Source organism: Ciona robusta, chromosome 1 (genome assembly GCF_009617815.1).
Source record: "Ciona robusta chromosome 1, ASM961781v2".
NCBI classification, from domain to species: Eukaryota; Metazoa; Chordata; class Ascidiacea; order Phlebobranchia; family Cionidae; genus Ciona; species Ciona robusta.
Window position 1 is genome coordinate 4,760,096 of NC_143235.1, and position 13,062 is coordinate 4,773,157.

General features: G+C 28.6%; 1 protein-coding gene across 2 annotated transcripts in view; it reads left to right on the top strand.

Moving 5' to 3' along the window:
• LOC149741686 (intermembrane lipid transfer protein VPS13A-like) overlaps positions 1-13,062 on the top strand; it is a 54,200-nt gene that overhangs the window by 1,060 nt on the left and 40,078 nt on the right. For both annotated transcript variants that reach the window (XM_089891347.1, XM_089891338.1), the window contains exons 2-19: positions 128-171; positions 1,668-1,710; positions 1,993-2,088; positions 2,349-2,447; positions 2,786-2,889; positions 3,029-3,088; positions 4,620-4,740; positions 5,599-5,676; positions 7,135-7,360; positions 7,834-7,981; positions 8,431-8,514; positions 8,870-9,002; positions 9,418-9,554; positions 10,189-10,298; positions 10,580-10,669; positions 11,050-11,158; positions 11,435-11,493; positions 12,173-12,325. In XM_089891347.1, coding sequence (XP_089747473.1) covers positions 128-171; positions 1,668-1,710; positions 1,993-2,088; positions 2,349-2,447; positions 2,786-2,889; positions 3,029-3,088; positions 4,620-4,740; positions 5,599-5,676; positions 7,135-7,360; positions 7,834-7,981; positions 8,431-8,514; positions 8,870-9,002; positions 9,418-9,554; positions 10,189-10,298; positions 10,580-10,669; positions 11,050-11,158; positions 11,435-11,493; positions 12,173-12,325 — 1,894 coding nt within the window. The remainder of the gene's footprint in view (positions 1-127; positions 172-1,667; positions 1,711-1,992; positions 2,089-2,348; positions 2,448-2,785; positions 2,890-3,028; positions 3,089-4,619; positions 4,741-5,598; positions 5,677-7,134; positions 7,361-7,833; positions 7,982-8,430; positions 8,515-8,869; positions 9,003-9,417; positions 9,555-10,188; positions 10,299-10,579; positions 10,670-11,049; positions 11,159-11,434; positions 11,494-12,172; positions 12,326-13,062) is intronic.

Consider the following 13,062-nt stretch of genomic DNA (forward strand, 5'->3'; position numbering starts at 1 on the left):
CGTAATCGCAAATGCAAATTAAAGTTATTATTATAAATATCTTTATTTGCACATTGTGAGTGTCCCCATGCATGCATAACCTTTGGGAAGTAATGGTACTTACTTACCTATGTTTGTCTTATTCTAGGTGATGTGGTACTTGAAAATCTAAGAATACAGAGTAATGCTGTAGTGAGTGTTTTTAATGTTTTTAATGTTTCATTTTACTTTTATTATTTAGCATATTAGTTGGCATTAATCTCATATTTACTCTTTCTTTCCCTTATTTTTATTCCTCTTCACTGTTTTCTATCCATGTTGTGTTTGTATCTTTCTTTAGTCTGTGGCAATGGCCTGAGTCAATTTCCCCCCAAAATAACATTTTATCATCGATGGTATTATTACGTAAAAGTATTTTTTGTGTAAGTCATTGACATTCAACCAATACTAAGGGGGGGAAATCATTTAGCTGGTGAGCAGTAACATTTCTAGCCTAAAATGTTCATTAGGTCTCACTAATAACTGCGGTTTATTTAATTTAAAAATAACTCGGCTTGAAAACTTATTTTAAAAATGCGTGAAACGCGTGCGTAAAGGATTACCTACTGGTGGTTCTTAGTGAATCAAGAGGTTGGTTTATGGCTGCTTAAACACATGGATGTTCGTCTCTCTATATTCTATGGGCCTACCTGTTGATTAAATTTATTTATGGGGTGAATATTAAACAACTTATTCAGACACAACCTGGATTAGGGTTATTAAGATGCAATTGGTTAAATCTCAATAATTTATGCACCTAAAATTGACTTTCAAGTATTGTCAGCGCCAATGAAATGTTCTTGTGGGTATTGGCGTTGCCTATCTGCACTGACGGAAGGTAAAAACATGGCCGGAACGAAAAGAGCAAAGATCAGTTTAATGGCAACCTAGCTTATTGTTTATTGTTATAACATGGTTGTTGTTAACTATCTGTTCACATGTAATGGTCATAACATAGATCATATTGAAACTATTTGTATACATTCAAATTGTATTTCCCAAGTTTATAGAGAAAGCATAAATAATTAAGTCAATTAATTTTAAAAGTGTATGATTCGTTAATATATGCACATTTATCTTGTTAGTAAATCTTCATAATTTGATTATTCACATTTAACCATTGTGGATTTTCTGTATGTTAGCTATGGTGGCAATGCTTTACATTTGTTAATTTATAATTCAAGTCGTTTATAACTATCATTTTACCGTTAATTTTCTTTTTCTTTTTAGTTAACTCGTTCTTGGAAGAGATACATAATATTGCATTGTGTTAATCTATGTAGTATTATTTAACATAATGAATGCCTTTAACTTCCTGTGTATTATGAAGCCTGGTCTATTTTTGCACACCATGCATGACATTAGTGTTCTCCATACAATTTAACTAAAACAAGTAAACAACTAAGAGGCATTAGCTTATCTATGTTTGTCCATACATTAGGCCTAACGAATGCAATAAAATTAATAGCTAAGAAATTAAAATCTAAGAAAAACAAGTATATAATATATAAAAAACAAATATAAACCTGAATTTGACAATAGTAACAATAGTCAATTTCATTACATATGTTATATATTTTTCAAAAAATGTGTTCAATACCCCATAAAAAGCAACTTATTACATCTAATATTAACATATGCATTGACAGAAAGAGTTCAACGTGCCATTTCAAATTGCATTTGGATTTTTAGGTCTGTAATTTTTTCTTATTGTGTTATTTTAATGTAAATAAAAACAAGGATACATACATGAATACATATATTAAATTTACAGATTTAATTACCTTTCATCCAGATATATAATGTATATATATTTGCAAAATTGCAATTAAAACCTTGTTTAATATGGTTTATAACAGTCGACATTACGTACTGTGGAAATTTCAATATAAATGACATTTTTTTAGGCAAATATTAATTTCTTTATGATGTGTAAATGACATTTTCTTTAGGCATCATTGTATTGGTTTTCAGGCAAGCTAACATTGAAAATTCCATGGAAAAATTTGTACAAAGAGCCCGTGGTGGCAACTGTGGATGGTTTATACTTGTTGCTTGTTCCAGATGATGGTAAAGTTTGATGTAGTTTACTAATGCATAAGAAAAAATGAAAATGGATTCGATATTTTATTCTTAATTCCATTTTTATGTTCTCTTATATTTACCTAAAATTACTTCATACCATTTATTTTAAATGTTTTGATTTTTTTTGCTACGTAACAAATTTCATCAGGATTTTAAATACTAACATACAAACCTTGTTCATGTTGGTACAAAGTTGCAAGTTGGTTTAAATTAACAAAAGATTTTTTTAATTTTGCATTATTTAGATGACACATATGATGAAGCAGCTGAACTTAAACTTGAAAGTGATGCAAAGCAGGAAAAGTTGAAGGAAATTATGGAGTTGGAATCCAAGCAAGCTTCTGGTAAATGACAACAGCAGTATTGATTTGTTTTAAAACCCCTTAATTGGGATTATTGAAGAAATTTTAACCACCTAATTTTATACCAAATTTTATGCTATATTGTTAAAAAAAATTACTACACCAATACCATCGGTGTGTTATTTCATTTTGTACAACAATCTACTATTTACCAAAGCTATCTTATAACTTGTAATTTTTTGTAAATAACTTCAAATTTAAAAAAAAATATTTGTTAATTTTTTTGCACACTACATAATTTCTGAAAATACAAAGTTACAAACCTAGTAAATATTTGCATATGGCGTCAGGCTTATATATCTAGTTAATTTTGCATTAAGGCAAAGAAGAAAGTCAAGATGGTTTTGTTGAGAAACTTACATCTCAGATTATAAGGAATGTCCAGATTCGAATTCAAAATATTCATATACGATATGAAGACCAGGTAAGATTTTGTATTTTTTTGTTGATATCTTGGTTTTGTGAAAGTTTAACAGGTTGAACATATTTTCTTAATTTTATGTTTGTAAAACTGTTTAAATATATACTTACTTGATTTAAAATTATTTTTATTTTGAACACAGAGCACCAATACACAGCATCCATTTGCTGCAGGAGTTAAACTAAAGAATCTACATTTTGAGGTGACTGGTTTGATCTAATGTATTAATATTCATTTATTAATATTAAATTTAACGTTCCAATGGTAATTATGTACATGCTTCTGCTACCATATTTTTAATTGATTGGTAATTTGGTATATAACAAATTAACAATGCATGAGCTAATAGTAGGGTAGGGGAAGATGGGACACCTTTAGCACATAATATCCAAATATCCTGATCGTGTTTTAAACAACCAACAACGGTCTATTTCAGTTAGAGGTTACGGTTTTATAAGTTCTTGAATGTTATTTGCTTAATATCAAATTGGATGAAAAAATAGATTAAAAAGGTGTCCCATCTTTCCCACCCTACTATTTTATTCAAATAATAAACAATTTAATGTTGATAATAAGTAATAACCAAACTATTATCATATTGGTGTACCACACAACTTTCGATGTCCCATATTTTTGTGGTTCTAAAACAGAAATGCACTAGTAATGTTACAGGTAGTGTCACTGTATTGAAAAACTAACTCGGATCACTTTTTTTTTACAACAACATCTTATCTTAAAAATGTCAGCAAAAAAATGACCAATAACAAAATAAATGAATTTTAGTTTCCTAATTCAAATATCAATGTATAAGGTTTGTATTGAATGCATAGCTGATTTGTGTAAATGATTTATTAATACTAAACTAAAGCAAACACAAACTAATGGTTAACTTATAAACTAAAGCTAAAAAATTAATAGCATGTCTGCACTTGTTTCACAGTTTCCCTTTATCTTGTTAAACTAGCCTTTCACTGGACTTTTTGAAATCTGAATTCACCTTTACTACTACTTCTTATGACTATGGTAAAAATAGTATACGAATGTTTAAATTACTATTAATGGCTTAAATGTGCATAGAGTTATTTGGGAACAAGCTTTAAATCAAAGCATTATATTATGCCGCTGCTCTGATTGACAATTAGTCAAAAGTAAATCATTTGAAATAAGTACAATAATGTTATTTTAAAGTAACATAATTTATTCCTTAAAGTTAGTTAAAAAGCAACAAAGGTATTTATTTAAAAGTAAATGATTTTTAAATGAGTACAATAATGTTATTTTGAACCAACATATATTATATTGCTACTTTCACTGTTAATTGATCCTCTTTTTCCAAATTCTTTTTTTGTTATTTATTAAAAATTATTCTCCGCATATAGCTAAGTAAATTGTGTTCAGTGTTTGTTTAAAAAAATGTTTCCTAATCTAATGTTCCTATTTTTCCAAACCTAGTTTATGTATTATTTATGCAATGTATTGATTAAATAAGGCAGTAGTTGCTTTTTCCATACCCTTGAAATTACTTCAATTACCCTTAAGCAATTTGTTTTAAAAAACAATAATTGTTAAACTAGTTTATGTTGTTGGATGTGCTTTTTTTTTGCACAAAGTACATACAAATGCTATTGCAAAATGTAATACCTAAAAATTATAAAAAACCTAAAAAAAATTACCGAAATGTGCATAGGTTTTCTTATATAGCCTTGTTTATTAAACATTAGTTTAAATAATAGACAACAGATGAAAACTGGATTCCAACTCTGCTCGATGCCCCGGTTGAAAATATTTATAAACTTGTTGATCTTCAAGGTTTATCTTTGTATTGGAATGCATCACCTAAAGATTATTATAAAGGTAAAGATTGTTTGTCATCACCCAATCTTTGGGTCAATTCTCTTTAAATACATAAAAAAATGAAAAAATCCCCAAAAAATAATCACCCACAAAGTAACATACATGGTAACTTGTAAGCTGGCACGAGGTGTATGAACACCAGTGTTATAATGACTGTTGTTAAGTAAGTTACATTCAAAGCCGACTCTTTCATTGTCAGGTTGTGTCTTTACGCACACTTTTGTTTCTATTAGAAGACTAACTTGATAATTATAAAACATAAATGGCTCGTTTGTCTGCTGCGTGTATCAACCACACTTATTTTCTTCCAATTACTTGTAAACTGTTTTTAACTGTGAGCGTGTTCTAACAACTGTTGTTTTGTCACTATATCCTGTCTTTTAGTTTAAAGTATTTCCAAAACCTTGCTATTGTAATGGAAGGGAAAAATAAAGTTTTTATTATTATTATTCTATTCTATTAGAATTCTAGCAGCCTAATGTATTATGATATTGTAGGACAGTGGTTCACAACATTTTAACCCACATAAGAATGTTTTGTCTCTATATCCTGTCTTTTCACTTAAAATATTTTTTTTTTGAATTAAAACTCAATGTTTTGATTATAACTGTGTTTTTCAGAAATTGTATATATAAATATTTGTAATTTATTATTATGTTTGCATATTCCATTATTCCTGTATAGTAAGGTACTTAAGTTTTCCCCTTTAGTAGCCTATGTATGTATATTTATTCAAATAATTCTTCGAAAAAATTTTAAATAAAAGCTAAACAAAAGCACTTGCATTTGCATGTAACTTTAACATGGTAAATGTTAGGACATAAGTTTAGTGATAACTGTTATACTTTTTCATTTTAGATTTTCCACCATCTGAACAATTGTCTTTATTTAAACAAAGTTTTGGAGATAAAGATTTATCTACAGAATATACATACAGTAAGATTTATTTTTTATGATTTTTTGCCTTATTGCAATAACTTATGAATTCCATTTTTAATTTTTTTCATAGAAGTATATTTAAGTTTTTTTACCCAACAGTTGGTCAAAGTTTGTATTGTAATCAATTTCAACTTAAGTACTTAAATAGTTTTTACTTTTCAACTTAATTTTTTTTAACAGAAAGTTTAGTTCAACTTAAATAGTTTTTTTTCATGTATGTGAATAACTGGTGTACAGAATTTGAACATAAGAGTGCAAGTACAGTTTGTTGTAACATATGGATAGGAATCATAGGATATGTTACCTCATGACAGCGCATCCGGTAACTTAATGCTGTTGTTGTCAAGTGTTAAATTTAATAGAAACTGTCAAGTGTTTAATTAAATAAATTAAAATTAAAAATTAATTAGTTGTAGCAGACTTTTTTGTACTTATATGAAACACATTAAAAAAATTACCATATTTATTCGAATTTTTATCAGCTGAATTGCCATTATGTTTGAAATAGTGGATATTATAAGTTCAGTCGTGCAGTAAAATCTAAATAATCCACCCATTACAATGACATGGCAAAATAAATCACGCTGTGCGATGCATTAATGAGAATCGCATCGCTCTTAACATTATCCTATCCTAATTATGGTGAAAAGATATTTAAATATAGTTAAATAATTTGTTTACAAAACCACTTTAACACTTCTTAAACTTTGAAGAAGACATAAATTTTTTTACCGCTGTGTCCGAATACAACAATATGTTTTGATTATTAGTGGAATTCGTTATTAATAAAATATTTTTGTGGTTAAATTTACCCACAAAGTAACATACATGGTAACTTGTAAGCTGGCATGAGGTGTATGAAACAGAACACCCGTGTTTAACGACTGTCGTTTGCCGACTGTCGTTTGCCGGCCACGCAATAATAAAGCAAGTTACATTCATATTTTCTTTCATTCAAACATAAGGTAGTTATTAAAATTTTAAGTCCTATTGTTTTTGTTGAAGTCTTTGTAATACATTTTGTTATCAATGAAGCAGAAAGCTAGAACGATTAACTTTATGATATATAGTTATGTTATTATAAATGTTTTAATGTTTTTATAAAAATAAAACTTTATTGCAGTAGGGTGGGGGAAGACGGGACACCTTTTAACTCTATTTTCTCGCCCCGTTTAGTAGTAAACAAAGAACATTCAAGAATTATTAAAACTATATGCCAACAACTCCCATTGACCGTTAGTAATTGTTTAAAACACAATCAATATATTTGGATAACATGTGCTAAAGGTGTCCCATCTCCCCCCACCCTACTATATATATACATAATAATCATTTTTTAAAAATGTGTTTTAAAGAGAAACTTTAATATATATACATATATATAATTATTTTTATAAATAAATATTTTTTGTAAAGTTTTTATAAAATATAACTTTATAATATATATATTTTCAGTTTTAAAGCCTATTCAACTGAAAGCTCGATTAAAATTGGATCCCAAAGCCAATGTTAATTTGCAACCAAAGATTTTCATCACACTTGTAATTGAGGAAGTTGGCTTCCAACTTTCCCACCAACAGTATCATGGAATTGTGGTGGCAACAGACAACATAGACAGAATGTCGATTAATGCCAGATTCCGAAAATACAAGCCCAATGCTCCATTAACTCCAGCTAAATGGCAAGTTACTTGAATATTTTTTCAAAATCCATCTATCCAAGCATTTCTACATAAATATTTTGAGTTTTTCTCTGTTGTTTTTAAATAGTTGAAGGGTTCTTTTTGGCCCTCTATTAAATTACTGTCAAAATTCTGTCCAGATAAAAGCAAGAAAATGGCAAACAAATATTGATTAAATGTTTATTTTTATTGTTTTATCATATTTTAAAATAAAATAATAATTGTGTTCATTTTGGTTTATGACACATTCAAATGTATATGAATCAGGTCCTTGGGCAAGGCACATCAGAGAACTTTTAAGTTAATGGTCTTGCCCAAGGTCACATACGCCCACAATGGTAGCAGCGATTAGCCTCGGACCCATTACCTCTGGGTTACAGGCAGGCGTGCTAACCAACTGTGCCACGGCAGCAGACTTTAAACTTTAAAATAATTCACCTAATTCCGTTGTTAAACCACTATATAATAAACAGGTGGATATACGCTTACCGTAGCGTTGTTGGCACGATTGTTGCGAACTCACGAAAGTTAAGTTGGGTGAACATCAAGAAGCATCGCGATAATGTTCATCAATACAAAGCTCTATACAAACAAAAACTGGAAGAAAAAACTCCCAACCAGGTAAAGTCAACTTTTATCACTGTTTTATTAGGTCATTCATTGGTTTTATGATATTTAATATTTTTCAATAATGAACTGCATATAGGACACTCCATATACAGAAACAAATATTTAAGAAATAATAATAATCACTTTATTTGTCTCTTTGATTATGGTAGCGAATATTTGGAAATATTTTAAACAAAAAGACAGGATATTGCGACAAAACAACATTTGTTAATACACACTTACAAATAAAAAAATATTTACATTTATTTGGAAGAAAATAAGCGTGGTTCCTAAACCTTACTGTACAATTGAAGATTATGAAAACCATTCTTCCAAAAAATTTGCAATGCCTATATTCTTTAGAATATAAAGATTGTGAAAAAAAATCGCCTTTACTTTCCTTTGTAATTGAGTTGTTCAATGTTTCTTAAAAAAAAAATAATCACATTATTATAACGCAGGGTCTTCTTGATCAACTTCTTAAAGCAGAAGATGCACTTGATATTTTTAATATTACACTGACAAGAAAACAAGCTGAAATAGAGGTTTGGATTTAGTATTAATGTCACGATAAAAAAACTTTAAATAAAACAATAAAACTCATTTGTTTTGTTTATTCTGTTTCAATCATTTTAAAACCGGCAATTCAAAACATGCTATTTCACGCCAAATTCCTTTAATGTTACTTTTAACTTTTCTAATTTGTCAAATGTTAGTTCTTTTAACTGCCAGCTTTAAAAAGCTGCATTTTGTTTAGCAACTTTAAATTTGCTTTGAATTGGCAGTTTTAAAATAATTGAAAAGATAAACTAGAATAAACATAAAAAGTGAATGCGTTTTATTGTTTTATTTATAGTTTTTTTTTTTATCGTGAAATATATTAAAGTTGTCAATTTCCAGCTTGTTCGTGAAGGTAGTGAGATATTGAATGCCGAATATCTTCTGCAACATAATAAACAATCATCATCTAGTTGGTTTAGTGGATGGTTTTCAAGTAAAAGTTCCAAACCTGAAAAACCAAAAGAACCAGAAGGTTTGAGTTCAAATATAATGTGGACAAATAAATTTAGGAATAGATGCATGTTATATATATATTTTTATTATTTTGATGCACTTGTTTAATAATGCAAAACAAGTTTAGAATAACAAATTTAACGAACAAAAACATTTTAATAAATTTTTTTAATTAAGTTGAAATTTTTTAAAAATGTTTTTAAGAGTGTTTTTTTTAAATTTGTTTTTTTTTTTTAAATTTTTTTAAAAACTTAGTCCTTCAGTATTTTTTTATTTGTCTTCTCATCAATTACCACATGTCCACATATGTGACTCTCCGGGTTATTGCTTTTGTTTTTTTCTATAGCTGACGTTGTAACCGCTGTGTCATGGTAGCGTTTTTGTTTTAAATATTTACCATGTTAAAATATTTAACATTTAATATAAAATCTTAGGCCTGGACAGTGTTATGACTGCTTCAGAAAAGAAAGAACTTTATCAATCTATCGGTTACATTGAAGGTGAATTACTTGATGATAGTGATTTACCAAAGTCTTATGTTAAAACACATTTGACGGTCAGTCTTAAAAAGGTATGCAAAGGGTTTATTTTTTGAAATGTTTATTTGTTGTATTTATTTTTCTATGAAGACATATTTGTCAGTATAAAGATATTTTTTTCGTTTTCGAACTTTCCGTTTTTTTCTTACCGAAGTAATATAAATTTTTACTAGAATGCACCTCACTCTATTGACTGCGTTTAGGTATTGTGTTTTTAAATTAAGTTTATGTTTTGCCGACTAGCTATTTTTTCCAGTATATATTAAATAATTAATATAGTAGGGTGGGAAAAGATTGGACACCTTTTGATTCCGTTTATCTATCCCATTTGGTAGTGAAAAAAGAACATTCAAAGAATTATAAAACCGTGTCCTCACGGGTCAAGACTCTAATAGACCATTGTTAATTGTTTAAAACACGATCAGGGTATTTGAGTATTATGTGCAAAAGGTGTCCCATCTCCCCCCGCCCAATACTATAGTAGGGTGGGGAAAGTGGGACACCTTCAGTAGTACACAAAAAACATCCATCTTCTCTCATTTTACTATAATTGTATTATTCAAACAAGGAAGGTACCATGCTAAAGTTGTTTTGGCGTTAATTTCCATCTATTCGTTATTTGCATTATTACACTTTTTTTTAATTAAAGTTTATTTTATGCTTCAGGTTTCTTTGGAGCTATGCAACAAAAAAGTTTGTGCTGAAGATATTTTGCAACTGTGTTTCTATGGAATAAATTTAGTCGTCAAACAACGTCCATCTGCAAAAGCTGTCCGGTAAAAAATGGGGAATTGTTATTAGGAATTTAGATTTGTTATTACACATTTTAATAATATATTAACAAGAAAACCAGGTCAAATAGCGGTTTTAATTTGACAATAATGTCAAGATAAAAAAGCTATGTCCGGTACAAAAAATTGGTTAGCCATGTCTGGTAACAAAAGTGTGGTTTACATTTGTTATTACATATTTTAATATTTCATTAACAAAAAAAAAAAAAATTTATTAACAAAAAAAAGAGAATTTACATTTTGTGATATTTTCTGTTTCACTTCAGTTTGACTGGTGATCTTGAGTCTTTAGCCATGTATGGTGTTCCTCAAAATAACCAGACTCCAACTATAGTTGCTCATGACGTAGATTCCACGTAAGTTTTATTAATTATAGATTTGTTTGGTTCTTTTTAATTGTTTTATTTTGTTTTTATGTTTAACTAAATTAATACCCCTGAAACCTATTTCACTTACTAATGAAATTCAAAAATCCGTCACACCAAAACTAAAATGCAACAACGGTTAATATTTTTTGTTTATTTAGCTTAGAAAGTAAAAAAAAACTGTACAGTTTTCTAAAAACAAATCTGGATTCCCCTTGTAAATATTGATATAATTATTAAGTTTGTTATGAAGCACTCCCTTAGACAGTTTTATACGTTTGTTGAAGTTTCATTTTTTCAATATCTCCAAAACTACAGATTTATTAAAAAATTACAGATAATTTTAATTTTTAATATTTTTATAATCTTAGGACAAAACAGTCGTTATTCCACTTTGATTTTGAAACCAACCCGTTAGACGAGACATGTGATCAGAGGCTTGTAGCTGATTCGAAGCCAGTAACGATGGTGTATGATGCGGTACGTATGGAAAGATTTATTCTGAACCAGCCTCTTGATTTATTGCTTTAATGTTAATACAACCTCTTTTAAAAAACCTAATTATTTAACATGAATGCAAAAACATCTTTATCAGTAACAGTGTTATTTCAATGATTCAGTAGTATTACCCACAAAGTAACATACTTGGTAACTCATAAGTTGGGACGAAATAACTACCGACACCTTTTTTTGTGTTAACTCAATTACATACATTACTTTTAGAGTTTATTTCATTTTCCATTTCTAATAATACAGGTTACAGTGAACAACCTCACCACGTTTTTTAAACCACCTGAAAATACTCGACTACAAAGGTAACCATGAATATTATAGTGGAAAGATTTGTTTTAATTACCATTAGGTTTTATATAGTTTAGGAGTCTGTTAAACACCAGTATTGTATAGTTGAGTAAAATGTCACACATTGGGTATACTATTACTACACCATTTATTACTAAATATAGTTGTCAAGAATCGGGCAGTATGAAATATCCGACATGTTTACTTTATATTATAGTGTTATTGTTTGCAATAGTTGAAGTATTGTATCTTTATGCGGCTCAAACAATCATATTATCAACATGACATAGCCCTTACTTTAATATAATTTGTAGTTCAAGATATTTTAATGCAATAATTGTTATGTGGGTTAAAATGTTGTGAACCACACCACATAATATGATAATACATTAGGCTGTTAGTATTCTAATAGATTGAATAAAAATAATAAAAACTTTATTTATCCCTTTCATTACGATAGCAGAGATTGGGAAATATATTAAACCAAAAGACAGGATATAGCGACAAAACAACAGTTGTTAAAACACGCTTACAGTTAAAAACTTATTTATATAAAAGAAAATAAGCATGGTCGCTACACTTAGCAGAAGAATGAGCCATTTTCTTTAAATAAGTTAAACTTCTAATAAAAACAAAAGTTTGCGTAAAGAAGCTGAGCAAACTACAAACATTCAAATACTTGATATTTTATAGATTACGTACTGTAGCTGCTTCTACGTATAATGATGTGAAAAACCAAACAACAACAGGATTAAAACACATTATAAAGAACAAACAAATAACTCAAATCAATGTTCATTTCTCATCTTCACGTTTCGTTTTACCCAAAGATGGAACTGTGCAAAGGTATAGTAAACATTATTTTTAGATACATTTTAAACAAATAATCTTGCGCCGGCTCAGTAGTTACAAACTGTGGATTATTATTGTTTTAAATTTTTTTATACCTATTTTTAAACTTAATTTTTTGAAACCTTTTTTTCTTCATATATTTAGGGATGCACATTACAGAATAATTAGATGTTCTAGGATATACTAGAATACTTTATTTCGAATCTAGAATTTCGAAGCTTTTTATATTTATAGGAAAAATTAATTTCACCCACATAAGTCAGTTTATTGACTCTTTTATAGTAGCCTTGTTGGATCGTGAGCTGTAAAATGATCAAAAATTGTACTATTGGGTAGTTTTCGCGTCACGAAACGTATAGCAGGCTACGAAAAGACGTTGCGAAACGTTTACTCTCGAAAGTCTCACAAACACAAAAATATTTTTTTCAAAATTATAAAGTTTTAAAAATTGTTATTGTAGTTATGAGATGATGTGTAATGACGTCATTAAACAGAATACCAAATATGGTAAAATCTAATACAAAAGGATTTGAATCTCACGGATTCGAAATTCTGTAATGTGCATTCCTACATATATTGCTGACTATTTAGATAAAACATAGGGCACAACTGGGTTTGAGAAAAGTATCTTTTCCCAAAATGTTAATTTTTACAGAAAACAACAGCCTTTTTTATACAGAAAATGACAGAGTGAAATTGTTAATTTTTATAAAAAAATGACAGACTTTTTA